The 27946-nt window shown below is 52.6% G+C and overlaps 2 protein-coding genes across 4 annotated transcripts in view; both read right to left on the bottom strand.

Annotated features, from left to right (window-relative positions):
• Nucleotides 1-9316, bottom strand: part of DRC5 (dynein regulatory complex subunit 5) — a 17181-nt gene extending 7865 nt beyond the window's left edge. The window contains exons 1-2 of one of the 3 annotated variants that reach the window (XM_019642771.1): nt 8832-9316; nt 5368-5451 (exon numbers count right to left, since the gene is read on the bottom strand). The gene's annotated coding sequence lies outside the window, so the exon portion shown is untranslated. Of the gene's footprint in view, nt 1-5367; nt 5452-7674; nt 7832-8831 lie in introns of those variants that run through there. The other 2 variants (XM_019642773.1, XM_019642772.1) reach the window with 2 other exon arrangements.
• A 1801-nt stretch (nt 9317-11117) lies between these two features.
• AARS2 (alanyl-tRNA synthetase 2, mitochondrial) lies at nt 11118-23338 on the bottom strand. The gene is made up of 22 exons (XM_019642769.1): nt 22972-23338; nt 21952-22143; nt 21276-21421; nt 20913-21080; nt 20221-20365; nt 17941-18086; nt 17623-17731; nt 17203-17241; nt 17003-17114; nt 16357-16490; nt 15789-15933; nt 15373-15545; nt 15090-15203; nt 14846-14986; nt 14040-14177; nt 13835-13944; nt 13581-13689; nt 13180-13302; nt 12819-12929; nt 12197-12280; nt 11973-12083; nt 11118-11552 (listed from the first exon to the last, which is right to left on the bottom strand). Exons 1-22 carry the CDS (start codon nt 23212-23214, stop codon nt 11388-11390), a joined length of 2958 nt encoding a protein of 985 aa, XP_019498314.1. The 5' UTR covers nt 23215-23338; the 3' UTR covers nt 11118-11387.
• Nucleotides 23339-27946: the final 4608 nt, after the last annotated feature.

Genomic DNA, 27946 nt, shown 5'->3' with positions numbered 1-27946 from the left:
TGTGTGTGTGTGTGTGTGTGTGTGTGTGTGTGTGTGTGTGTGTGAAAGACAGGGAGAGAGAAAGAAGGCAGTGTAGGGAAGATATCTATGTGTTTGTGACACCCTTATGCAAATCAAATGCAAATTCACAGACTGTGTTTAGAATTGAGGAATAACCAACTGGTGCTTTCTGACTAATGGCCCCTAGGAGGGTGTGGCTGTGTGTGTGGAGGGGGTGCTCTTATGGTGTCAGATGACTTCGCATTTCTGGCTTTGTTAGTGACTTGCTGTGTGACTTTTGGCCAAGTTACTTAACCTGTCTGAGCTTCAGTTTCCTTATCTGTAAAATGGGATACTATCATCTTCCTATTCAGGTTGTTGGGGGGCTTTCTCTGAAATAATATTTGAATAATATTGATAATATTTGAAGAGTACTGGAGGGGGTAATGTGAAGAATGAAAGCATTAAGGACAGGGGTCCTAGGCTGGGGAGAGGATATCTGAACACCTGCTTCTTGAGTGCTAACCTGAGATGATATCTTTTTTTTTAAAGATTTTATTGGGGAATTGGGGAATGGGAACAGACAAGTTGCTGTCCTTTTGTTCTTCAGTCTAGTTGTGGTTGTGGAGGACATCGCTTCACTGGCCCATGTTGGTATTATCATTGTGCTCTTCCCGGGTGAGGCAGTCGCTCACCGGCCATTGGACGGCCACTCACAGTGGCTCACGGCAGCTCTCGAAAGCGCTCGCTAGCTGCAGGCCAGCCCCACTGCAGCCTACGCCGTTGCTGGTGACTCAGGGTAGCCCAGCTCCAGGTTGAGCTGTTGTTCACCATCTTAGCTGTAGAGAACACAGTGTCACTGGCCCTCATCTGGGATCCGAACCGGGGCCTTCTGGCGTCCCAAGCCAACTCTTAACCAACACGCCACTAAGCTGGCCCTGAGATGATATCTTCGAGTGAGACCCTTCCCTATCTCCATGGGACATGTGAAGGGCAAGGTGGCAGTGGTGGTGTTTGGAGCTGGATGGAAGGACAGGTGGGGTCTGGCCTTCTGGGCAAGAGAAGAGGACAGAGACAGCAGACCAGCCCTGTTCCTGCTAGCTCCACACCTGGGCTCCCTCCAAAGTCCTGGCCTGAAGCATTTCTGTGTTCTCCTCAGTCTCAGATGTATCTCAAGACAACATGAGGGCCATACCCAAGAGAGCAGGACACAGCTCGGCAGGAAAGCCCCAGGCGACTGGCAGGTGTTACCCTGGAGCCGGCTCTCCAGGCATTACTCACAGCACCGTCAGCCCTCACTATCCTGGTAGGTGATGCCTTTCCTTCCTCCTGCGAGGCCATATGTTGGGTAACCTCGGCTGGGGCCAGGTGGGCATTCACTGAAGTGGGGTGGCCCCAGCTGCACTGCCTAATGCCTCACTGTCTCAGGACCTGGCATTTCTGCCCAAGGTCTGGTCCTTATTGCTCTTGCTGCTGTTTGGAGCCTGCAGTCCGCCTCTGAGCAGGACACTGCAGGACATAAAATGGGGTGGGTCCCGGAGCCCAGAGCCACTTCTTTGAAAGGAAGGGGCAAAGCATCCCTCCATGGACTCCACATGCATGGCTACTATAAAAAAAACCCGCTATCATCTTGTGATGTTTACAGAAACCTCCATAGCACCAAATCTGATGTCATTTGAAAGGCAAATGTTGAAACCATTAATCTCATAATAAGCTCAGAGTTGATTGTTTTCACTTAATAACTTCTTTTTTTGAGGGGGGGGGAATTGGGAAAGGGGAACAGTGTTGGGGAGTTGGGGAAGAGGAACAGCCAAGTTGTTGTCCTTCAATCTTGGTTGTGGAGGGTTCAGCTAGCTCAGCTCCAAGCTCAGTCGCCATCCGGCCACCTGGCAGCAGCTCTCAGCCGCTCAGCTTAAGGTGCCGTGTTCAATTTTAGTTGCAGGTGGGCATAGCCCACCATCCCATGTGGGAGTCTAACCGGAAACCTTGTTGCTAAGAGCACACGCTCTAACCACTGAGCAATCCTGCAGCCTGTAGGCAGCTCAGTGGCAGCTCAGCTCGGGCACAGCTCACTGGCCCATATGGGAATTGAACTGGTGACCCTGTTGCTTAGAGCTCGCACTCTTAACCAACTGAGCCACTCCCCACTTAACTTCTTGATTTTTCAAAAAGAGATATTACAGAAATATTTTTGGTAAACAAATTATTATCCGACACAGAGGATTCTTCTAAGGAAGATTTTAGCTCCAAATGTTTTTTTTTAAGATCTATTATTAAAAACTAATAAAATATAAAACAAAATACACATAAAAGGATATGATGAGGTGTGATAAAAAATACGGTGAATGTTTAAATTAAAAAAAAAACTGGGCCGGCCGAGTGGCATGTTGGTTAAGAGTTGGCTTGGGACGCCAGCTCTGAGCTGCAGGGCCCCGGTTCGGGTCCCACATGAGGGCCAGTGACGTTGCAACCTTTACAGCTAAGATGGTGAACAACAGCTCGACCTGGAGCTGGGCTGCTGTGAGTCTCCAGCAACAGGGTAGGCTGCAGTGGGGCTGAGCGGCAGTGGGTATGAGCTTTCGTGAGCTGCCGTGAGCTGTCGTGAGAGGCCATCCAATGGCTGGCAAGCGACTGCGTCACCCAGGAAGAGCGCAATGATGATACCAACATGGGCCAGTGAAGCGATGTCCTCCCCAACTAGACTGAAGAACAAAAGGACAGCAACTTGTCTGTTCCCTTTCCCCGATCCCTCAACGCTGTTCCACTCCCCCAATTCCCCAATAAAATCTTTAAAAAAAATTTATTACAGTAAAAGACACATTACCATTAGCCCCCTCAAAATACTCCCCCTTGCTTCGAACACACTTATCTCATCGTTCTTGCCACTTTCTGAAGCAGTTCTGGAAGTCCTCGAGTGTCTTTAGTTGCGCTGTCGTGGCTGCCTTGATGTCCTGAATCATTTTGACTTTCGGGAAGAGCCAGAAGTCTTATGGTGCCAGATCCAGTGAATAAGGTGGATGAGGACACACCGTAGTGGTTTTTTTTTTTTTTTAAAGATTTTTATTGAGGAAATGGGGGAAGGGGAACAGACAAGTTGCTGTCTTTTTGTTCTTCAGTCTAGTTGTGGAGGACGTTGCTTCACTGGCCCAAGTTGGCACCATCATTGCGCTCTTCCCGGGCGAGGCAGATCAGTCGCCGGCTTCTGGACGGCCGCTCACTGCGGCTGCTGGCCACTCACGCTGGCTGCTGGCTACACACAGCAGCCCAGCTCCAGGTTGAGCTGTTGTTCAGCATCTTAGCTGTAGAGGCTTCATTGTCTGCCTGGATCACAGCTTCAACTGTCCAGCTCCTGGGGTGTCATCCAGGGTAGTCGGTCCTCTCACATCTAGACTTCCCACAACTGCCATGGCAGGCCTCTGTGCGAGCCCTTGGGTGGCTCACTGGGTACAGTCCAGCTTTCTCAACTCAATACAGAAGGTACTCCGTGGCTGGATGCTCTGTTTGAAATAAACTCCCCTTTGCATCTGGAATACTTCAGGTGAGTTCATGCTGCCCAGCCTTTGCTCATGCTGTTCCCTCTGCTTGGAATGCCTTTTCCACTTTCTCAGCTAGGGGAGCAGGGGTCTTTTTGAGTTTGAGATCAAGCACCACTTCCTCTCTGAAGCCTTTCAGCCTTTCTTGTCCCCCACTCCCACCCCCAAACAACTCCTCCCTTTATCAGAGCCCCAGAACCTGTGTCACATCAATGATCTGATTGACTACTCTCTCCTTACACCCACACTGGACCATGAGCTCCTTGGGGTGTGGGGACTGTTTCCTACTCATTTTGGTTTCTACTTCCTAGCCAACGTCAGGTCTGCTTTAGGCGAGGTAGCTGGTGTTTTGGGGCTGCCCCACCCCCTTGTGATAATAGATTCTGGCCAATAGAAGTGTCCTGTGTCAGTCAGAGTGATTGGTTTAGGACGCCACCTGATGCAAGCCAATCAGAGTCCTTGGAGGTAGACAGAGGACATCTGTCCTTGAAGGATTCGGATCCCTGCTGCTGACAGCAGTTTCCCTTCCGTGGAAAAGACCTGTCTGCAGCAGGAGGAACGAAGCCTGATGGAGACCAGCAGGAATGAGAGGTGCACAGAGAGCACTGGGCTACCTTCAGTCCCCACTCCCAGCCCCTGAGGTCCCAGAACTGCCCGGTTCCTCAGCGGTTCCTTCAGTTCTGAGACCTAACTGGGCGTCTTCTAATGAGTCCCTTTTGCCGAAGCTGAGCTGGATTTCTGCCCCTTTCTGACCAAAGGGTCCTGACTCTTTTGATAGGCTCACTGTTTGGTGAATGAAATTATGGGGAAGATATTCAATCAGTAGATGAAATAGTGCAATGGGATAGTCGAGAAGGGCCAAAGGCCCCTAGATTATTATACACAGGGCCTGACATCCGACTCCTGTGGCCTCTTCCTGTCTTCACCATCCTGAGCCTCCAGTCTCAACTCCCATCTCTCCAGCCACAACAGGTCAGTATCAGCAGCTTACAGCGGCTTAGCACTTAACACTTACAAGCTTCCTTAAAAAACTAACGCTTCTCTCATTTGAGTCTTACAAGCACTCTACAATGGAGGCAGGGCAGGCCTCTTAGCCCTACTCTATGGGTGAAGAAACTGAGGACCAGACCAGGAACTGACTAGTCCTAGGAGGACTGGGGCCAGACACCTAGGAGGGCTGGGGCCAGAGCCTGAGGGCAGGCTCCTGCCTCGAAGCACAGTGTAGTGCTCTTCATAGTCAACTGGTGTGCCCCCTCCTCACACTTTCCTACTCTCTACTTGGAAAGAAGAAAGCATGTTCTCTGGGAAGTAGGGGTTCTATTTTCATGCAGAGAGGACCTGTCAGGGAGGGCCTCCCAGGCTGGGAGAGCAACTGGGCCTTGGCACCCCACTGTGGGGATTGCAGGCTCCTAACAGAAGGGCTTGCATCCCGGTTACATTAAAATCCACTCTCCCTCTTGATGAAATGAACTCTTAATATTACATATGTGTGTATATATTCATATGTTGACCTTGAACTGCTTTTTAAAAATGCATCTCATTTTAGGTGAAACATAGTAAATTATGAAATATATACTGATGCTAATGTAGCAAACTTTAAAAAAGTGGACATCATTTGATAAATTATCCTGACAGTATAAGTGTACAGAAATGAAATATATATATATACACACATATATATATATATATATATATATATATATATGTATATCTCCTTTTATCAGTCATTCACACCTCAGTGTGAATGAGTTTCAGATCCAAAAACAAAGTTAGGCAGGGGGAAGGAGAATGTACCACACTGAGTGGGGAGAAGGTGGGGAGGGCCCACAGAGGAACAAGAAGGCAGAAGACCTACCTCACAGGGTGACCTTAGTCCGGTCTGGGCATCAACAGTCTTCAACTGAGAGTGGTAGTAAGTGGCACTCTCCTTCCTGAAAGCCTGCAGGGATGGGTAGATATACATTAAACAGGAGCTTGGGGTCCCCATACAGCCCCCAAGGGCCATAGAGGGCAGCCCCAGAAGTGGGAGAGTGGTCACCTTCCTCTCTGGAGCCTTCTCTCCCTAGTGAACATACCAGGCAGTCAGAGAACCCCAGAGTTTGAAGACTGGAAGGGTGTTCAAGACTCTAGTCCTTCTCTGGGGCAGGAATTCTCCCTGACATTCGAGAGAGAAGGTTGGGGCCACAGCAGTGAGTGCCTCTTGAGCCACTACCTGGTGTCCTCATCTAAGGGCACACCATGCTCTTAGAGGAGAGAGGGGACACGCTCAGTGGCCTTTCATCTCCTGGCATCTGCCTCATGGGCCTGTTGGACTTCATATGCTACGTCTCCAGCATCAACCCAACCCAACCCAGGACCACAATTCTTGGGGAAAGGCCAATCCTCCTCCCCCCAGGTCCCCACTCTGTGTCCTCAGGACCAGGGTCCAGGGTCCTGAAATCAGATTCAGGCCATAACTCAAAGGGTTAGGTGTTACGGTCTGCTCTCTACATGCCCAAGCATGGGTAATATAAAGTGATAAGATGCTCCCAGTTTGACCAGGGTTGTCCTTAGTTTTGATGACTTCTGTCTGCTGGACAAGTATTCTGGGAACCATATTCTTGCCTATATAGAGCAACAGTTTATTGACTTCTAGGCCCTCAATAGCATGTGCACAGCAAGAGGCAGTGTAGCAGCTGGCTAAGGACCCCGGAGTTATGCTGCCTAAGGTCAAGTCTCCCCTCTGCACCCTAGCATCTGAGAGACCTTGGGCAAGTCATTTAACCTCATTAAGCCTCCATTTCTTTATCTATAAATGGAGATGGTAATTAATGGTACCTACTTCGCAGGATTATCTAGAGGATTAAGGAGCTAACGTGTGTGAGACATTTCATATCGTGCTGGGTCCAGGGCCAGCACTCAAGATATGTGTTAGCTATTATATGAATATGTTATTATTATAGATGCTTTACCTTGCTAAGTTGATTAAATCTTCACATTTATTGTTGAGGATTATTATTGTTGTTATAACAGTATTATCCTCATCTCACAAATAAGGAAAGCTTAAGTAACTTGCTAAGTGTCACACAGCTAGTAAGTGGATAAGCTGAGATTTCAGCTGATGTCTGTCTGAAGTCCTCTCTTACTTCCGTGTGCAAAAGCATAAGAACTAATGAGGTGTTGGGGCTGCTTCCTAAATGCCCCAGACTGGTTGTTCACAGCACTTTTCCAGTAAACCGCTCACTTTCTCTAGCTCATGAGCTCTCTCCTCTTGTCACCAGCGTGGAGCCTGGGGGGGTCCCCTTTTGGTGCTGACCTGAACCACCCAGGCTTCCCTCACCCCCTAAATCACTGCCAGGTACAAGGTCCTTCCACAGAACTGGATTGTGGCCTGTATCCTTCTGCTTGAGGCCCCATGGGGACCCACAAGAATCCTGCAGAGCTGTGCTCCCCTGCCCCACAGCTCACACCACCCTCCGTGTTCCTCACAGACCTAGGATTCAATGCTTGAATCTCTAGCACATTCCCTCCTCTCAGAGAAGGTCTCAGACCTTCTGCATCCTTCTCAAGTTCCCAGTTAACCATGTTGGGCACAGGCTCCTGCCATCTACACAAATAGGAAAGAAGAAGATGCTGGAGGAAGCCCTCGCCTTTTTTTTGCTCATCACACCCCTGGTCCTCAGTTGTCCTCACTTCCCTCTTTTGAACCAAGAAGCTGAAGTCTCTGGCCCTCTTTAGGCCCATGAGCACCTCTGTGCCCCTGGCCACTCTGATGGGCTTGCCTGCCAGAGTCTCCCACAGAGCTCCTGCCCTCCCCATCCACTTCTCTGGTTCTCCCCATGCCTTCTTGCCCAGACTCGCCTTCACCTCAGGCATCTGTCCTCAAGGCCTTGGGCTTTTGTCTGCATTTCCCTGGTCTCTTTCAATGCCCATCATGCCAGATCCTACCTCAGGCCAGGTTACTACCAAATTCCCATTTGGGAGTTCCCAATTTGTGGAATCACAAATGAAGGGCAAAAAAGTTTCTCTGTCTGAGTCCAGGCTCAGCTTGCATGGTCTCTGGTGAGTGAAACAAGCACACTTCTCAGAGCCCTGGGCCTGGCCCGCCTCCCACTCCTGTCCACTTAAGTCTGTTGTCTTAAGAAGTACTCCAGCGGATTGTCTCTCCACTCCTCATGCCTACCTTCGGCTTAGACACCCCAGCGGGGAAGCTCAGCTCCAAAGGCCAGCGAGTCCCTCCCCCGACCCACCTAGGGTGATGAGGCCCGTGCTTCTCCTTGGTAACCAAGGCACACCAGCCCCGCTGTGCTGTGGGAGGTGCGGAAGCTTCTGGACCTGCAGGAGGGATTGCAGCCCGCAGGAGCTGTGTGTGTGTGTGTGTGTGTGTGTGTGTGTGTGTGTGTGTGTGTGTGTGTGTGTGTGTGTCCTTCCTGAGAAGACTGGGGCCCAGGGCTTAGGGCTGCTCTCCATGACCTGAGTCTTACAAGCACTCTACAATGGAGGCAGGGCAGGCCTCTTAGCCCTACTCTATGGGTGAAGAAACTGAGGACCAGACCAGGAACTGACTAGNACTCAGTCATCTGTTAGTCTTGTCTTTCTTCCAATCATTACAACTTTTCTTCACAAGACTTATTTTTCATGCTCTTAATAATTTATGGTACACTTTTTAGCAACCTCCCTAACACAGTCACAATTGCATTAAGAAAACCAAAGACCAAAAATCAAACCCAAAACATCATGGACCACAATAGGATGCAATATTCTATTGTGTCAGGTAAATACAGAGGAAAATAGCATGGTTACTTTCTATAGGAGAGTCTAATGCTTTTATTGGGACACCGATTTCATGTAGACACCACCTCTGCCCCTAACAGCACTGTGCTGTTGACATAGATAAGTGTGTGTGTGTGTGTGTGTGTGTGTGTGTGTGTGTGTGTGTGTGTGTGTGGTCAGCCTTCCTGAGAAGACTGGGGCCCAGGGCTTAGGGCTGCTCTCCATGACCTGCTCTACCTGACACCCCACGTTTCCCTTCCTCCTTCTTAAGGCTCCCTCCCCACCCCTTCCGCCTCCCCTTACTCGCAAACCCAATCCTCTGGGCCGGTTTGCAGACAGGGACTGTGGCTGGGGAGGAGGCAGGGGTCTGGCTCAAATGGATGGGGGTGGAGGGCTTTCTGCAGGTACCGACCGGCCCTACCCCGCCATGCGAAATGTGGGAGCCAAGACTGTGGCCTTCTGCGGGTGAGCAGAGGGCGTCCCGCGGGCGAGAGTGGGGGCAGGCAGAGTTCAGCCCGACAGGGGAGAACCAGGGTTGAGTGTTCTTTCTCCCGGAGGTCACCTCACCCGCTCCTGGTACCCAGGCGCTCGCCTTCTTGAAGGGCCTCCGCGCAGCCCCCACCGGTCGTTATGGAAGCACGGCGTCTCCAGGGGGCGGGTCCGAAGGCCGGCTTGCACATGCGCGTGTCCCCTCGTGTGCGCACCAGGTGTCCGACGGGTGCGGTGCAGGCTTGCAGGGCTGTCCTTGGGCGGTTGTCATTACAAGCTTTGGCAAGGGGTTGATGCAAGGACATTTGTCCTGCGCTGTGTAGGGTCTCTGTGCAGGGCTGCTGTGCGGGCAGTGGGAACTCTCTAGCCATGAGGCGTGCTTTGTGCTTCTGGAGGACATGCTTATGAACGGGCTTTTGGGGGGGGAAGGTGAGAAATGGGAGACCCGGGTAGGACTCCTGGAGTGCTGTTCCTTCTTGGTACGTTTTGTGTGGAAATGCGAGTGGGGGTGGCGAGTGTTAGGAAGATCCGGGAGAAGCATGAGCAATCAGTCTCTTCTGGAAGATGATTGGGGTGGAAGGGCACCTGCGGGAGTTGCTGGAACTCCCGAGGCCTCCTGTTGACACCAGGCCCTGCAGGAGAGCTGTGGGCTGCGGCATCCCTGCAGAGTGGCACCTTCCACCTTTCTCTAAGATGTAAACAAGGCTGATTTGATGTCTGGCACTAGGTAGGAAGGTTCCAGCATCCACAGCATTCCTTCACACAGTCCCAAGCCTGGTGGCCCCCAACCCAGCCCTGGGTGACAGGATGTGGTGCCCCCACCCCCCTAGCTTTGAGTGACAGGATGTGGTTGGTGTCCCTGAGGGGCATGGACGACCAACTTCAAGGGGTTGGCTAGGAAGAAACAGAAATTGTCCTTCAGGAGGGGAGAGGCAACCAGGGTGGTGGAAAGTTTCCCAGGGAGGCAGAGCTTAGCTTTAATTTCAGCTCTGCCAATGATGATTATGTATTTTTGACCTGTGGCTGGGAATCTGCATATGCAGGAGGCTGATTTAAGTTATTCATGGATTTCAACTGCAAGGATGGTTGGTGCCTCTACCCCTGCTCCCTGCACTGCTCAGGGTCAACTCTACTAGTTGGTTACCCTGGGTAAGTTAACGTCTCAGAAGCTTGGTTAACTCATCAGTAAATGGGAGTACAACTTCTCACCATAGCGTCCATGTGTTCAAAGAGCCAGGCCCTTGGTGAGCTGCAGTTACCAAGATCTTGAGGTAAAGCTTTGCAAACTTCACAGAGCTGAGCAAGCAGTCAGGGCCAGGCACCGGGGATTCAGGTCCTTCTTAAGCCCTCATGTGATTTACCAACAAATCACAGGTGCCTCCATTAGAATGAGAAATTGTGCAGGAAACGATGCCAGGAGGACCTGCTCTGCTCTAATAATTTCAATGAAACAGCCCCAGAACTTAGTAGACAGGGAGCCTTTGACTTGAAGATGAGTCCCCTGAGGTCCTTTCCTGCATCTAGCAACAGGGATTTGGGAACAGAGGTGGAGCTCCGGCGTCTAACTTGGTCTGGATAGGTCCTGGTAGGGACGGAGGGCTGCCCTCTATCCTTGGGCTTCCTCCTGCTCTGAGCTGCCAATTTTCAGCTTCAGCTCAGGCGTGGGGTACGTGCTGTGCAGAGTCGAGTCACTCTGGTTCCTGCTCTTTGACCCCATCACCTGCCACTCTCCCAGCATGCTGTGCCTGCTTTCCTCCCCCTCAGGGCCTCTGCACTGGCTGTTCCCTCAGTCTGGACAGCTCTTCCCTCAGATAGCCATGTGGCTCACACCCTCCCCTTAGATGCCACCTCAGTGAGGCAATACCACCACCCCACCCACCTGATCCCCAGGCTGCTCTTTCTCCATAGAGCTCATCACCTCTGACACCCTCTCCTCTTTATTGCCTGTTTCCCCACCAGATGTAAGCTCCACAAGGGCAGGAAGTTGTGTCTGTTTGGCTCTTGCCACATTCTCAGCAACTGACCGTATCTGTTACTCATTTTATCAACAAATCACCAGGGCCTTCGGTAAGACAAGTCATCGTTAAAGAAATAAGTGACACCAAAGAGGATCTGCCCTGCTGTACTGACTTGCACAAGGCAGTTCTGGATCTTGGCAGCCAGGGAGGCCTCTGTGGGTGCCCAGAACTGGCTGGCATAGAGAGCCTGACCGAGAACTCGTGATGAGAATGGTCCTGATGTGGATGCTGGCTGGTCTTTCAGCCCAGTGTGAGGGGGGAATCAGACTGGTGAGGGGGCACCCATACCAGGTTGCTGGGAGGGGAAAGTCTGCTTTTTAAGCAAAAAGAAGCTTCTGGAACTTCCTTGCCTCTGTGAAATACTTTTAATGAGCAATCAAGCCCACATTTTCACATTCACCTAGTACAGGTGTGTCTCTGGGCTGACTTCTGCCTTTGCCAGCCCACATCTCTGTGTCCACGCCTGTGTCCAAGCAGCCCGGGGTGGCCTCTTCACCAGCTGCTTGGCCTGCAGCCTCCAGTCCTCTGCTTCAGCTTCGGGGAGCTGCTGCTGACTCCTCCAGGGCTCCGGGCACTGGCCCGTCTGCTGTCTCTTTAGTCTGTATGAGTCCCTGGGTCAGAGCTGGTTGAGGGCATAGGCTCGGGCTGTACGGAGGGCAGCTTCCAGGTCAGCAGTGCTTCCGGTGCCCTGGGCTACCACTCGAGAGCCCCAGGCTTTGCCCCCCATGTGGCTGCACACGGCCAGTGCCCAGGCCTCTGCTGTGAAGGCCGGCGTGGCACTCTGGACAGAAACAGAAGGGGCAGCAATGCAGAGCAGCCCTCTCTGCCACCATCTTCTCAGTGTACCCGAGAGTGGTGTCACTGGGATTAGCAACCCCTCCCCAGCCGGGCACACGGTGGGGGCAATCGGGTGGAGACAGGCGAGGGTTGGGTTGGGGATGTGTGTGGAGGCTGATGGATATCTGCTACTTGTTTGCAAGGATGTGCATTCTGGAGGGGGGTGCTGGTAAATAGGGAATCTCATGGTACCCTCTCGGGTGGTTAAGGACAAGAAGGTGGCCTTATCCCCATCCTGGGGTGTCCTCATAGATCACCTCTACCCAGCCTTGCCTCCCTTGTCTGGGAGGAATAAAAGGCGTGGAATTAGGGGGCTGGATCAGGAGATGGGTGGTGTGGGGGGCTGCTCTCCCCCTTCCCTCACCTGGGCCACCTGACAGGCACATAGCACATGCCCCGTGGGCTGGGGGCTGAGTAGTAGCACGGACGTGCTGGGCGCCTGCTCACACAGCTGCCGGACCACCTTCACCAGCACCTGAGCAAGGGAGGGCGGGTCGTGACCCCATAGCCCCAGACTCCCAGCTACCTCCCTGTCAGGACTCTCCCCTCCCAGACCCTGGGGCCACTCCACCAACCCCAATAACTCACTGAGAGGGACTCAGTGGAAACTGTGTCCACAATCAGGGGCTCTTGTGAGTGCCGCTGCAGCAGCTCCTGGGTTTTCTGTGCAGCCTGTGGAGAAGGAAGGGCAGCACAGGGTCAGGCTGGAGGGCAACTGGCCCCCGCTTCTGAACTCAGGCCCAGTTCAGAAATCACCCCCACCCCCCAGCAAAGGTCTTCAGCTTTGAGCAGAGGGGCCGGGAGTTCTGCCTAGAATGGCCTCCTTCTTTTGGGTCCCACTTGTGTCCTTCCTCTCCTTCACCTATTACCTGTCATCTTAGCTCCAGGACCCTACAAATAGGTTGCTGAAGGTGAAAGGGCGAAGGCTGGAGCGCTGATGGATGAGAGGGGGCAGGAGGAAGGAGGATGCACAGACAAGGAGTAATTAGGGCTGAATGGAGTAATCAAGTCAGTCAGCTTCCTGGAGGAAAAGCCTGAGGCATATTTGGGAGCTGGGGAGACATAGTTTGGCAGAGAGAAGTAGGGATGCCAGGTGATGGCATCCAGCTGGCAGGAGAGGGAGGTGTTGCCAGGCCTGGCGGCTTCTCGGTGTGCGCACCAGAGTGTCTCTGACCCTTGTTGGGTGTGCCTGGTATCGGCCCCCTCCTACCTGACCCATTTCCAGCTTCCGGACAGCAGTGTTGGCACGCCGCTGCAGCACCTTTAGTGTGGCCTGCAGCTCCCGCCGCTGCCACTGGGGCATCACAGAGGTGTCCACAGCCTGTGGCCACAAGCAGTCCATCATCCTTGCCCTCCCCCCTCCCCTCTGAGGCAGGGACCAACAGGGCCAGGGAAGAGACTACACCCACGACATCCCACCCTGCTGACAAATGACAAACATGTGGGCCAGCTGGGGTCCAATAGGAATGCCAGGGAGGGACTTGAAGGGTCCGGGGAGGCATGGGGAAGGGCACGGGGCCAGGACACGGGGGCAGGATGGGGGCGCAGCTCCATTTTGGGGTGGCCCTCACATCAGTGAGCCGTCCCATGTCCTTGGACAGCCGCTGAGCCTCCACCACGTCCCGGCTGCCCCGACTCAGCCGCTCTGCAGCTGCCTCCACCTCCTGGGCCAGGCTCTGGCCCACCTCTCGGGCCTGCAGCAGGGGAACAGGATGGTCAGGGCTGCTCAGCTTACTTTGGGGACTCTCAACCCATTGCTGCTTGGGGCCAAGTTAGAAGTTTTTAAAAATCAGGACCAATCAAGGTACCAAATAATCACAATAGATGCCAGCAGCTGGTATGGCCATATCCGTGCACATGCACGAACACTGGTTCTGCTGCTGGGCTTCCCCTAGCCTGAGACCGTCAGCTGTGTGTGCCCCCCGCCCCCATCCACACTCAGCAGCCTCCTGGGCCCTGCTGGTGTGCCGACCTGCTGGGCCTGCTCTCCAGTGACAGCCAGCAGGCGGGTGATGCCCTTGGCGAGCTGGCGCTCCCCGATGATAACCAGGTCCCCTACAGCCCCCGTGCGTAGCAGGTGCCTATGGGCAGAAGGAAGGAGGAAGAAGTCAGGGGGGGTGATGGGAGAGAAAAGAGCAGCCTGAGCTCCAAACCAGGGGCTGGTGGCTTCAATGACCAAAGAAAGGTGAGGATCCAACCCCAGGGCAGTCAGAAGCGGTGACTCACGTCCCACAGCACAACTCCACAGAAGTGTGCAGTGCAGCTTGGGAGGCCGGGTCCAGTGCATGGGCCACAGGCACCCCCACTGACACCACCCGTACTGGGTCTGGGTATACCTGTGGGTGAGAAGAGACAGGTCTTTAAATTGGCCTGTGTGTGAGGGGGAGGCCAATCTTAGGGGGGCTCACCTAAGGGGGCTCACCCAACTCACCTCATCCAGAGAGCGCAGGCCAGGGACATGGGCAGTGTGTGCCAGGGCCACTTCCTCCATGTACACAGCCTTATCCTGCCCCACGGCCTCCTGCACAATGCTCTCCACTGCCCGGAGCTGCTCTGGGGTCAATGGTGCCTAGTGGGGCCGGGGAGGAAACGGACTGATCCACAGGCAGTCTGCCCCATTCCTGCAGCTGATGTATTAAGAAGCGAACACTGTTCCTGAGCTACCCACGATTCTATTCACAGAACAGTGGCTAGCACAGAGCTGCTGTTCAGTAAACACTTGTGGGGCAGACAATTCTTTTCCTTAGAAAGCTACTTTGGAGTTGGGCCGACTGGAAGCTGCAGGCCTTCTATTGGGCACTAAAAGTTGATGGAGAAACAGAAAATGGGGGCTCTGGACTTAGGGAGCTTACAACAAGGAGCAGCCCAGTGGAAGAGAAGACAGGGTGGGGGAGATGCAGGAGCAAGGAGTGCTCAGGTGGAATGCGATTTAGTCAGTGAGCACTTCCTGGAGGAAGCATCTGAGCCAGACATGCAAGGAGAGGAGGGAAACGGTGGCAGAGGAGGGAGAGGGCAGCTCAGTTTGAGCAAGGATGGCTTGGGGGACAGCGGGAACATGAGAGCTGCGTGACTGGAGGTGAAGGGAGGGCTCCAGACACTGTGTAGCCGACCCCTTGCTGGTGCAGGAGGAGCCTGATGGGAAGACACCCACCCAAGTTCCCACAGTGACGAGGAGCCCAAGCCCTTGGATTGGCCCGACTCTCTCACTGGAAGCCTGTCTCTCTGTGCCCTGCTCACCTGGGTGGCCACGTCAAAGCGCAGCTGCTCGGGACTGAGATGGGAGCCTCGCTGCTCTGTGCTGGGGCCCAGGGCCTGCCGCAGGGCCCAGTTCAGCAGGTGAGTGGCGGTGTGCTTCTCCATGCAGCCTAGACGCCAGGCCTGAAACACTTGTGTCACCCAGGGTCCTGGGTGAGGGTGAGGGCCGGGGTGAGGAAAGGGGCTGCAGGATACGAAGAACAGCAGGGGTGGGTGGGGTCCTTACCTTATCCACGTGCAGTTGCACCTGGTCCCCCACTTTTAGGCACTCAGGGGCTACCACCTCATGGAGGATGAAGCCTCCACAGACCTGGGCCCGCGTCACTGGGAACAGCACATCCTGGGGGTGGGTAAGGGACAAGGTGTTGGGGTGACTGCCTGTAGCCTTTCCGTCCCTTTGGCTCCCTTCCTGGCTCAGGTTTGCCTCCTGCAGAAGTTAGCCTCTGTGTGTGTTGGGGGGGGGGGAGAGGGGAGAGCTCACTGTGGGGGGCGGGAGAGGGAGAGCTCACCTGCTGCCCCACCCGCACCAGGTAGCCTCGGTCTGAAGCTTGACCCCCCTGTTCAGCGTAGAAGTTGGTTTTGTCTAAGATGAGTACACAGCGCTGACCTTCCCCCACAGAGGCCACCGCTGTTCCGTCCTCTGTATACAGCTGGAGCACCTGGGCCTCACAGGCGCTGAACTCTGCCAGGGCAAAGATGGTTATTAGGGCTAGGCCGGGGTCTGGGATATGCATGTAGATGTGTCTTAAAGCCGAGAGGCACCTCGCTGGTGGGGGTGACCCCCCAACCAAGTTCAGCTGAGGGCCGCAGTGACCCCTGGTGGCTACCCCTGGGAGTGCATGGGGCTGGTAGCGACCATCTCCTCCATTCCTCCCCATTATGGTCAGGCAAGTCTGTGGCCACCCACCTCAGTCCAGGCTCTCACCATAACTCCCGCTCGGTCGCAGGCAGTAGTTGTACTTGGGGCTGTCGTCGGTTGTAGGCACCCCTCGGCGCTGTAGCTCCGCCAGTGCATGGATGTCGAGCTGCAGTCCCTGCTCCTGAGCTGGCTCAGCCTGCCGGGCCCGGTGCTACAGGATGGGCGTATGTTTATAAAGGGCTGCACAGAGGGTGTAATGGGACTGGAGCCTCCACACAGCCCTGTCCCTGCCACACAGCTCTGTGGACCCTGCAGAACCCTCTGAAATAAGCCCTCAGGGCTTGCTTGGCTGCTAGAGACCTTGGGCTGGCCATTGTGCAGGGTCTCAGGATCAGACCTCCCTGACCCCCTTCTGCCCCTGGAGGCCCCTCCCAGAACGCTGTGCTGGCCTCTGCTCCGCTACTGCACCACTGTTCCTCAATATGGGCTGTGGGTGGGACCTGAAGTGAAGGGACAGACCCTACCTCAGCCTCCTGTTTCCCTCAATAGCTGCAGCTCCTCCCCTAGGAAGTCAGGGCTGGGGAAGGGGCTGACTGTCCCAACAGAACTCTGGTGGGGGTGCTCCAGCCTGTACCTGGGCTTCCTCCTGGGCCAGCCGCGCCAGCCCAGCAGAGTCCAGCTGCACCCCTTTCTCTTCCAGCATCAGCTCTACCAGGTCCAGGGGGAGTCCCAGGTCTCCAGACATTGACAAGGACCAGGCTACTTCGGCTTTGGGGAAGGGAGATAAGGGGTGCTGAGTGGGGAAGGGGAGGATAGAGGGAGGAGGAGAAGTGAGGGAGAAGTAAGGGCCCCGGCTTTTCTAACCACACAGAAGCCAGCAGGTGCCATGCACAGTGCCTCCTCACCACTGTGTAGGCTCAGGATAGGGGTCACCTTCAGGCTTTGTGCTCCAAGGCCAGAACTGGGAGTAGCTCAGGATGCTCCCTTGGAAACCGTCGTTTCAGAGGAGGAGGGAAGCTCATTCTGGGCATGAAGCCAGCCTTGGAAAGCAGAGACCGAGGCAGGCCCAGCTGGGCAGTGGGGACGTGGGGGAATGGGGAGATGCGGCGTGGTGTTCTGACCACAGAGAGGTCTGGGTGTTGGAAAAAGTACAGGGAGAGGGACATGGGAGGAGGGGGCGGATGTGAGGCACAGGCCGGGCCCAGGGCTCCCTCCTTGGCCCGCCCTGGCTTGCCTAAGAGGGGCCCTCAGGCCTTGGCAAGGCACCCCACCCCACTCACCAGGGAACACATCCGAAGGTCCCAGGTGCCTGAGGGTCCGATCGATGATGCGCCGACCTCGCTGCAGGGAGGCCAGGAAGGCGACCTCGTCCTCTGACACCAGGTTAGTTATCTGAGCCAGGGGTGGGACAGGCCTGACGGGAGAGCCTCTCCACACCACTCTCTCGCCAGCTCCTCCCTCGCCCATCCAAACCCAGTACCTGGGATGAGTTCTTCTGCAGTTCAGGATAAGCGTCTCCCTGGAGGAGGTGGACAGGGCTGAGGAGGTGTGAAAGGCAACCAGCCCACTCTCCACCTCCCCATCCTGGGCTTCCCTGAGGACACCTGCCCAGGAGACTCAGACAGGCTGATGGACGGGGTTGTGGGGGACCCAAATGGGGAATCAGTTTCCCTGTGTGTGGGGGACATAAGCTGAACGAGGTTCCAAGGTCAAAGGCTCAGCAGCCTGGACAAGAAGGCTCCCTGCTTTTTGTAAGCGATGTCAGCTTTCTCAGCCTGCTGGTAGGACACTAGGCTGGACATTTAGGGTGGGAGCCCAGGCTGGGGGTACTGCCTGGGCTCAGCGGCAGGTTCCCTGAGTGCCCAGGGAAGCCCAGAGGAGTGAGGAGGCTCTGCCTTACCAGCGTCTCCACCACTACGGGTACCAGGCTGCCTAGGAAGCCAGGTGGTGCCCGCAACACCTCTGTAGAGAACCGTAAGGCTCGACGGAGGATCCGACGGAGAACCAGCCTAGAGGGGTTCAGAGCCCAGATATGAACCCCCAGCAGCCCCTGGCCAGCAGTATGGGGAGGGTCCAGAGGGTGTGCTCCCATCCCAAAGCGCTCTCCCTTCCCCCGCTTCTCCTGCCATCTCAACCCAATCCATCCCTCCGTCTGTCCCCTCCTCTCCCCTGCAAGCCCCAGCTGCCCCTGCCCCCTCTGCAGTCCTTCCAGACTCACGGGGCGCCTGACATGCCAAGGGAGACGCCGTCAGCGATGCAGACACTGAGCGTGCGGATGTGATCGGCCACCACGCGGTATGCCATGTCTGTGCGGCCCTCGTCTGCCGCCCCCACCCGGCCCAAGTAAGGGGGTGCCCCGCATCCCTGGAAAGCAGGAGAGAGGGAGACATGGCTGCTGGTTCTGCCTGACCTGCCCAGGTGGAATGTTCCTCACCACTCCTAGAGCATCTGCCCTCACCCCTAAAGCCGACCACATCAGGAATGGCCTGGCTGGAGAGGCTTCCCAGGTGAATAGGAGCCAGTCCCTGCCCTCACAGGGCCCACATTCACACCAACAACGATCACAGCTGGGATCCTTTACTGACTTTCTACTATCAGAACTGGGTGGGTGCTTGGACGATGTGATGTCTAATCCCCAAAACATCCTCTTCTGGGAGGTTACTATCCTGGCTTTAAGAGGAAACCGAAGTAAAGAAAAAAAGGAAATGAAGAGGACCCCGAGGCTCAGAGGAGCCGAGTGCCACAGCGCCACACAACTCCTAAGGAGCAGATCTGCGATTTGATCCAGGCCTCTCTGAGGCCAGGTGCTCTCCATTACCCACACCCACCGCCACAGGCTTTGTGGGGGGCAGGGAGGGAGGGTGTAAGCTGTGTGTACATGTACCTGCTCCACAGCAGAGTGCATAGTTCATGCAGCTCCAGAGCTGTATTTTCCCCAAGCGTCCCCCCTCAATAAACAGTCCTGCCATTCACCGCACTGCTCAAGCCAAACACTTAGCCAGCCTTGACTTGCTTTCCCTTTCCCATCCAATCCATCAGTAGGGCCTTTGCTTCTACCCCCACAAGCTCTCTCAAAGCAATCTACTTTTCTCCACTTCCACTACTACTATACCAGCCTCAGCCGTGCCCTACTGTCTCTTCCCTTGGCTATGAAACAGCTTCCTAACTGGTTTCTCAGCGTCCACTCTTGTCTCCCTTCAGCCCACGCCACAGAGCAATAGGAGTGCCTTTGAAAAGTGTCAATCAGATCATGCCCCTCCCCTCTTAGAGCCCTGCTCACCACACTTAGAATAAAAGCCTCACGTGGGAAGTCAAAGTCCCAATAGGTTGGACTCCAGCCTTTCTTTCTGTGGTAGGTTGTTCGTAAAAATAGCCACAATCCTTTCCTTTTCTCTGTGCAAGCCACTTTGCAATGTGACTTTACACTGGCTTTCCATCAAGGGATAGAATCTATTTCTCCATCCCTGTATCTGGGCTAGCCTATGACTTGCTTTGGCCAACAGAATGTGGTGGAAACGACACTGTTCTGAGCCTAGGCCTCAAGAGGCCTAGTGTGTTTCTGATTTCCTTCTTGGAAACTTGCTGAGCTGTGATGTGAAAAGCCCAAGCTAGCCTGCTGGGTGATGACAGACACACAGACTGGTCACTCCCATTGCCCCAAACTGACAGTCAGTCAACTCCCAGAAGTACAGCTGCCAAGCAGCTGACCACAGACATATAAGTGAGCTCACACGAGACCAAAAGAATGACCCAGCTAAGCTCAGACTACATTGCTAGCCCACAGACTCATATGCTAAATAAAAGACTGTTGTTTTAAGCTACAAAATGTTAGATGGCTTCTTACACACCAAAAGCTAACTGACACTCTCCAACTACATCCCATGTGATTTGATTTTAGCTGGCTGGCCACCGTTTTTTGTTCCTTTCCTGCTTTGGGGCCTTGGTACCTGCTGTCCCCTCTGCCTGGACTGAGCTTCCTGGGGTTGACTCCTCCTCCTTTAGGTGTCAGCTCAGAGATCATCGCCTAGGTGAGCCTTCCCCAAATGCTTTGTCTAAGATTCCTCTCCTCTGTACTCTCCACCACCCTCTGCCCTAGTTATTATCACCCATATTTACTGCCTGTTTTCAATCTGTAAGCTGCTATCTTGTTCTTTAATACATTTACTTATTATCTCTTAAGCTAGAATGTAGTCTTCATTATCTCTTTTCTGTTTACTGCTGTATTTCCTCTATAAAGCACAAAGAACTCAACACAAAGTAGGCACTCAGCATATATTTCCTGAATAAACGAGGGAAGGAAGGCGTTAGGAGCAATATCAGGATATCGGGTAACAAACATGAATCCTAGTCTCATATTTGACACTCTGATATCTTTGGCTGGTCACTGTCCCCACATGCGGGAATGCCCTGAGTTCTGAACAAAGATGGAAAGCAACAGCAGTGAGCACTGGTGACAAGCAGGCCAGAGAAGCTTCTGGAAGGGAAGAGGCAGGCTCACCTGGTGTATGGCGTTGAGCAGCGGGGAAAAGAGGTCAGTGTCATAGGTGGAGCGTCTGCCTTGTAGCACAGCTACCAGCCTCTCCAGGCCCATTCCCGTGTCCACATGCTGCTGGGGCAGGGGCTGCAGGCTTCCATCTGCCTCTCTGGCCGGGGAAGGTATGCAAGGTGAGGCCCCGCACAGGATTCCAGGTGTGAGGCAGATGCTCACGTGGAGTAGAGGAATGAGGAGGGGCCCGAGGGGGCTGACAGTGGGAGGAATCTGAGGGCCGTATGCTCTCCCACATCCTCCCAAACTCAGATGGTGATGGCCTTGGGTCCTGTCCTTTCTCATAAAGGGTGATCTCCATCCTCACCCCCACTTGGGCCCTTGCCTGGACCCAGATATCCCCTTTCTAGGACAGAATTCTTTGCCCTTAGAAAAGAGGCATGTCAAGGCCGGAAGAAAATCTTAGAGTTCAACTCCATCATAGGATATGAGAGCAGAGACCAGAGAGCAGCAGTAACTAGCTTAAACTATCACGGGCAAAGAGTAGGATTAAATCAGTTATTATCTGAAAAGTGTTTAGAAATGTGCCTGACACATGGTTAGTGCCATTTAACTGTTTTTAGAAGAAATGGATCAAAGTCTCCTGACTGCCACCTTTTTCACTTCTAGCTAGAGAATTTCCTCCTGCTTCAGCCTCCCATTACCTGTTGTGCTGCATGAAGACCAGGTTCCAAAGCTCCACAAGTTGGGGGGCTCCCACCCCACCAGCCAGGTCATAGTGGATCTCAGTACAGGGCCCACAAGGGCCAGTGTCCCCCATCTCCCAGAAGTTCTCTTGTGGTCCAAAGGAAAGCACACGGCTGGCGGGCACCCTGGAGAGAAAGCCAGGCGAGTGGTGGGGAGACAGGCAAATCCAGAAGCCGGGACTCTCTCTGCCAGGAGAGCCCCTCGGTCAAGTTCAGTAAAATCTCCTGGAATATGCTGAGGCTCTGAGGACTGGTGCTAATAGTCTCTATTTTCCAGGCCACCTGCCCTCCAGGAGTGGGCATTAGGGAGGGCAGACTTACCCTAAGCTGAGCCAGATGTCCCTGGTCTCCAGGTCTGCGTCCAGCCCCGCCTTGGGGTCACCACCAAAGTAGGAGATCCACAGCCTGTCCTTAGGGATCCCATAGACCTGAGTCAGCAGTTCCCAGGCCATGCTGCAAGCCTCCTCCTGCAGTGGAAACCCACATGGGGTGGGGAGAGGAAGATGGGTGAGAAGAAAGCTCACCTGAAGCATCAATCAGGCCACATGAGTTCAGCCCTCAGCTTAAGACAAAACCATTTCCACTGTCCACCATGTTTCTAGAACAAGACATGATCATTTCTGTTCTGAGTTTTTTCCTGCCCAGAAAGCTCCCTCCCTCTTCTAAACCCTCCTGCCTTTCAAGTCCCACCTGCTCCATAAGATTTTCTAGCCATCCTAGCCTGGGATGATTTTCAACTCCTGCGTTTTAGTATTACTGTCTATTTATTCATACAATTATTGACCAGCCATTAGGCAGGAGGCACAGTCCTGGTCCTCAAGGAGCTTAGGGAAGTGAGACACATTCCCACTATACATGTTCCTCTTGCACTCTGCCTCTATCTGGTATGAGGCCCTGCCTAAGCAGACTCCAGCAGTGGAGACAGGACTAACCTTAACCCCCTTCTTGGCTGACCGCTGACCGTCTCCTAACTCCAGGGCTTCCTGGAGAGACTCACCTTAAAATATTCACCCCCAAAGGCCCAATTGCCAAGCATCTCAAAGAAGGTATGATGGGAAAGGTCTCGGCCCACATCCTCGAGGTCGCTGTGGCGTCCTCCAGCCCTCACACATTTTTGGCTGTTGGCTACACGTCGGAAGCCTGCCATCTCACTTCGTGGATCCACAGTGCCCAAGAAGATTGGCTTGAACTGGAAAGACGTGAAGAAGGGGGAGAGGGATAGCCCAGTCCCTCAGTAGAAGGGAAAGGTGGGCAGTGAGGACAGAGATGGCTGTTCTGACCGAAGGCTGACTGTGCCCCTGAGAGTGCAGTGTGGTCTTGGCCAGGGGGCCCACCTTGGAGCCTTGGGGCACCCATCTCAGGTGTGTCTGGGGTAGGCAAAGGGTAAACAAATCGTGAACAGAGACCCTCTGCTAGTAAAATAGGCACGGTAAGTGGAGGAATGTGCTGGTAGCTGGAAAAAGGGCCCTGAATGGCTACATCCTCCATCTCAGCTTCTTCAGCCACACCCAATAACTTCAGAGGACAAAACTGAGACCACAGGGTACTGGGCACGCCTAACAATGTCAGCATTTAATAGGGATCTTATAGCCTCTGGTAAACCTATTCCCCCCCCCCCCCCGTCCGTTTTTACAGATGCAGACAATGAAGTGTAGGGAGGGTAATCGGTGCTCAAAGTCAACATAGAGAACATAGCCTAGCGGGTAGCATGTGCTCAACAACACATTTATGTAATGAATGAATGATCTTTATAAAAAATGAATAAATGAAGCCCGACGTCCGCCACCAGTCTGCCCTCATGGAACTCCACACCCGCGGCGTTCCTGGGCCTAAAACCCAATCCCAACCCAGGAACTTCTAGGTCGAGTCTTCCCCCGAACCCTAACTTGCGCCCCCAATCACTTAACCCAACCACGCACGGCCCTCTTTCCACCAAAGCTATGAGCTCCGCCCCTTGCTTCTTTTGCCCAATCCGTAGCGCCTTTCTCTCTGGAACAATCACACACTCCGCCCCCACCTGATTCATGCCTGCATTGACGAAAAGTAAACTGGGGTCGCCGCGGGGCCGCACGGAAGCGGACGGCACCAGTCGGTGGCCATGGCGGTCCCGAAAGAAGCTCAGGAAGGCGTCTCGCACGGCCGCCGCCTGGGCTGGAGGGGGCTCGGATGAGAGGGGCTGACAGCTGGGGCCCCGCCACGAGGACGACCTTCGAACGGCCCGCCGCAGTCGCGCGGCTGCGGCTGCCACCGACGCCGCCATCTTAACTCGGGGCAGAGACTTCACGGGGTCAAAGGGCACCACGGGGATAGACGGTGACGTGGGAAAGAAAGCCGGGCTTTTCCTACAGCGCCTCCTAGTAGTGGGACGACTCAAAGCCGCCTCTACCGCCCGGGTGGAAATGACTGTGAAGCAGGAGTGGCCTAGCACGGCGGCCTGGCACATTGTAGGCCCTTAATGCATTCGGCATTAAGCAAGTATTCATCGAGAGCCTACTATGTGCCAGGGATTGTTTTGGGCGCTTAATTTATATTAGTAACAAAGTTAACAAAAATCCTTGCCTTCCAGACATCTATATTGTAGCATTAATTATGTTTATTATTTTGCAAAGTTACAAATGGAGTTTTGTGAACAGGCGTGGATTCACCTTCGTGTGTGTGTGTGTGTGTGTGTGTGTGTGTGTGTGTGTGTGTGCGCGCGCGCGCAGACTGAGCGATGAAGACAGTGGCAAGGAAGGTACTATCATTATTCATTCAAGAGGCATTCAACAAATTTATTGACTACCTACTTTGTGCCAGACACTGCTCTAGGCACTTACCAGTTCCCTGTGCTCTTGGCATTGGAAATGGCCATTTTGTTCTGAGGGACTGAAGCAGACCCTTTAGAGGAGGAGTCTAGCAGAGATGCAGAAGCCAAATAGCATCTGCTCCATTAATTGCTTAATAACATTTGGTCTTTCAATTTATTTGCCTGTGAATTAGAGAGAATCCAGGTTGTCAGGGCAGGATGAAGCTGTTGGCCAGTAGCTGCAGAGATTTCTCTCTCTCTCTGTCCTCTCTCCTCTCTTCTCTCTCAGCCTCTCAATGCCCTAGGGTTTTGTGTGTTTTGCTTTAGGGTGAGAGAGATACCTGTTCCACCTCCCCCTTCTGCGTTTCTCTCCACGATGACAGCTGTGACTGTGAGGCCAACACAGGCCCTCGTGGTTGTGTTACCAGGCTCAAGTTCAGCGCTACTTGTCATCTGGGGTCCAAGAACTTGAGTGACAAGGGTTGGTGAAGAGAAAAGCATTCTTTATTCTAGATGCTGGCAGCTAGGGAAGATGGCAGACTGATGTCCAGAAAAAACAATTTTCCCTGAACTGAGAATAAGGAGGTTTTATAGGCAGGCAGGCAGGTGGGGGATAGAACAAAGAAAGTTGGGAGTTGGTCATATAAGTTTCAGGGCTGACAGTTGAGAAATTGCCTCCTGATGAGGCAAGTAAAGAGTTAACAGGAGCGGGCTTGTGAGCTGGCGGGATGTGATAGGCAAGGAGTTAACAGGAGCGAGCTTGTGGGCTAACAGGAAGGAGCTTAAACATTAACCGCTGGGCTCTGACTCCCCTGGCCAGCACTGCACCTACAAGCTGACAAGGTACCTTATATCCATCATAGGTGAGAACAGAACAGTTCCCAATCGCAACGGCAACCCCCTGCACACTAACAAACACACATCATAGTTGGGAACAGAACAGTTCGCAGAAGACAACTGTAACGACAACCCCCCCTGCAAACTGACAGGCACCCTACATCCTGCTTAGAAAAATATAAAACTCCAGCATTCCTTCTCAGTGCAGCTGTCCCCCATCAGACTCTGTCCTGGCACAACTCCTGCCAATATCTCTCTTACTCCTCTGTGTCCACAGCTCTCCCTCTCAAACTGCCCTGGCAAAACTTGTGCCAGTTCCAAACAACTCTCTCTTTCCCTTTTTGACTTTCAATACTTCTTTTCACTGAATACTCTTGTAGAGGCTCGTAAATTCTTTTACATTCTGCGAATGACCAGGGGTTAATTCTACACCAAGACACCTCCCAGGGCCTGATCTGAGAAATCGCCTTGCATGGCCTGGTCGGCTTCACAATGTTATCTCGAACACAGCAGCCGTGGCTAGCGTGTTTCATGGGTCATCAGCAAAAACTGCAGGGGAGTTGCAACCATAGATCCTCATATCTAGGCGCCTTGGAATTGAGAAATGGTTCTTTCCAGGTTAGTGCTCTGCTGATTAATTCAATCAGCAAGGTATATATAGTCTTAAGAAAGGGACCCAAGGAGAGTCATTAAATCAAGGAGTGAAGGGGAAAAACAAATAGAAAACAGCTGAATAGCAAGCTACTCGTAGCAGGTGACCGAACTAAGTCTAACTAAATCATTAATTTCCCGAGTGTCACCCTTACAGTTGCAGCCAGGGTCGTCATGGGGCTTCTCACGATGCGCTCTGCTCTTGGTTTGGGAAATTAAACAGATTGAGAAGAGAATTTGCCAAGATGAAAGCCCAAGCAGGGGCTGCAGAGCTGAGATCAATGTTGTCACTTACAAGGCCTCAGCCATCCAGGTGTGTTCTTTTGGCTGCTGTTCTTTCTGATTTATGTTATTTAGGGACTTTTGAAACATGGTTTCCTTGGGAAATGTGTAGTCTTTTTTTTTTTTTTTGGACTAGTAGATTCCATAGTGCTAGTAAATTCTTAACTTTTTATTCTAATAGAGACCATATGTGTAGCAGCTATCCCATGATCCTGTGTTTTTTCTCTTGCTCACGTAGATTAAAGGTGTGGTTTTGAAAGTGTGTTTGGAACAGGAACCTAAAGTCAGAGGGAAGATTGTGTGACATTGATGATATTGAGACAAGACTGTGAAATTCTTCCCCAAACTGGGAGGGGAGTGTTTTGGTAGAGCAATCTAGCTGGAGCCTTGACCTAGTACTGATTGATGTCAACTTTTTTTTTTTTTCCTTAAGATTTTGTTCAGAAAGGTTTTGGATTATAGTAGGAACTTCATGTTTTTAGACTAATGTGGATCTAGTATAGAACCATGAATTTTTTTTTTCAAACAGCTTTATGGAAATATAATTCATATGCCATACAATTCATCTATTTAAAGCATACAATTCTGTGGCTTTAGTACATTCACAGAGTTGTCATCCATCACTACAATCAATTTTAGAACATTTTCATTATTCCCCCAAAGAAACTCATATCCTTTAGCTGTTAACCCAATTCCTCTCAGCCCTAGGCAACCACTAATCTACTTTCTGTCCCTATATATTTACATATTCTGAACACTTCATATAAATGGAACCATACAATATATAGTCCTTTGTGACTGGCTCCTTTCGTGTAGCATAATATTTTCAACGTTCCCGTTGTAGCATGTATCATGGATTTTTAGAAATGTGTTTCTTTGAGTTGTTTTCTGTTTGAAGAAGGGTTTCCCCCCATCTTACTATTTTGTCTTTGCCATTAAAAAATGATCCTTTTCTTTAAATGTGGTGTTCCCTGGTAATTCACTCTCTTCTTTTTAATATTTCCCAGTGAAGCAAAGTGGTTCTTATATTCTGATTTGCCCCTGTCATCTGATGAGGAAGTTAAACTTACAGTCTGCAGTTTCCGAAGATAATAGATGGATGTGAAGAGAACTCACCAGACTGGGAAGTTACTCATCGGGGAACTTCTCTCAAGAGTACTTATCTGCTGACTTAGTATTCATAGAAATTTCATTTTGGAGTTTAAAATGCAAGTGGGGTCTCTTTCCTGGGAGCTGTTCAGCTGGGTCTGGGTGCTGCTTTCCCTGGGTCTTAGGATTGCCCTTATGTTGCTATTTGATGTACTTACTCTGGCAGGTCCAAGGTTCCCATTCTTTGAACCCTCTTTCCACATTATTCATAAGAAACAACACCCTAATTCCGGGAATGGGGATTGTCCTTCCTGATTTCCCCATTGACTTTGAGAGCAGGAACCTGAGGTCAGTGATGCATTCTGTCCCGGACTGATGGTCAGAGGAGACACGAGCAATTCTCACCCTTACTGAACATAGAGAACTAAGCTTTGGGAACTTCCTCTTATACATCATAAAGGCTGTCTTTAGTGTCTAAATTAAAAAGTTTATCCTATAAGAGGTGTTCCTTGCTTGATGTATTTTTGCCTTATCTGGATTGTGAAAGCAAGGCTTGTCAGACGTTAATAAGGATGGGGATCTCTTGAGAGCTTGAAAACTGCAGACACTGATTCAGTAGGTCTGGGGTGGGGTGGAAAGTCTGTATTTCTAGCAGACTCCTAGGTGATTCTGTTGCAGCCCCTAGTCTACTAGACCATACCTTGAGTGACAAGGTAGAATACTTGTGGGAAGAGTTGGAACACAGACTTTTGCTGGGGCCAGGCCCTAGGGTTTGGGTGCCCCTCCATTCTCCCTTTTCTTCCAGAGAGGGTGGGTGGAGCCGAGAGCTCCTGCGCATGCGTGCTCGCTCTCCTCCCATCCTCCCCACCTTTGGTGATCTTGAGGGTCACGCCTGTTGCTAAGAGACAGAGAGGTAGTTTGAACTTGCAGCAGGGGAATGTCGTGTCGCCCTGGGGGCATCTAGGGAGGGCATGGATGGCGAGGCCTAGGGGTGGGAGTCTCCTGGGATCAGAAATTAAAGGACTAGCAGACCCTTGGGGGTCGCAATGCTCAGGTTCGTTTTTATGCATTATTAAATGGCTACATTTTAAATGGTTATATAGGGACCTACACACTAGCCTAGATTTTGCCTCCTGGCCTGCAAAATTTGTACTATCTGGTCCTTTGAAAAAAGTTTCCCAGCCCCTGTATTAGAGGTTTAAAAGTTTGACTATTAGAAGGCAAACATCTTGGGCCGGCCGAGTGGCTCAGTTGGTTAAGAGCTGGCTTGGGACGCCAGAGGGCCCCGGTTCGGATCCCACATATGAGGGCCAGTGACACTGCCCTCTACAGCTAAGATGCTGAACAA

The sequence above is a fragment of the Hipposideros armiger genome, unplaced genomic scaffold, assembly GCF_001890085.2.
Source record: "Hipposideros armiger isolate ML-2016 unplaced genomic scaffold, ASM189008v1 scaffold_72, whole genome shotgun sequence".
NCBI classification, from domain to species: Eukaryota; Metazoa; Chordata; class Mammalia; order Chiroptera; family Hipposideridae; genus Hipposideros; species Hipposideros armiger.
Note: the sequence above shows the minus strand (reverse complement) of the source record. Positions and strands in the feature narration are given on the sequence as shown.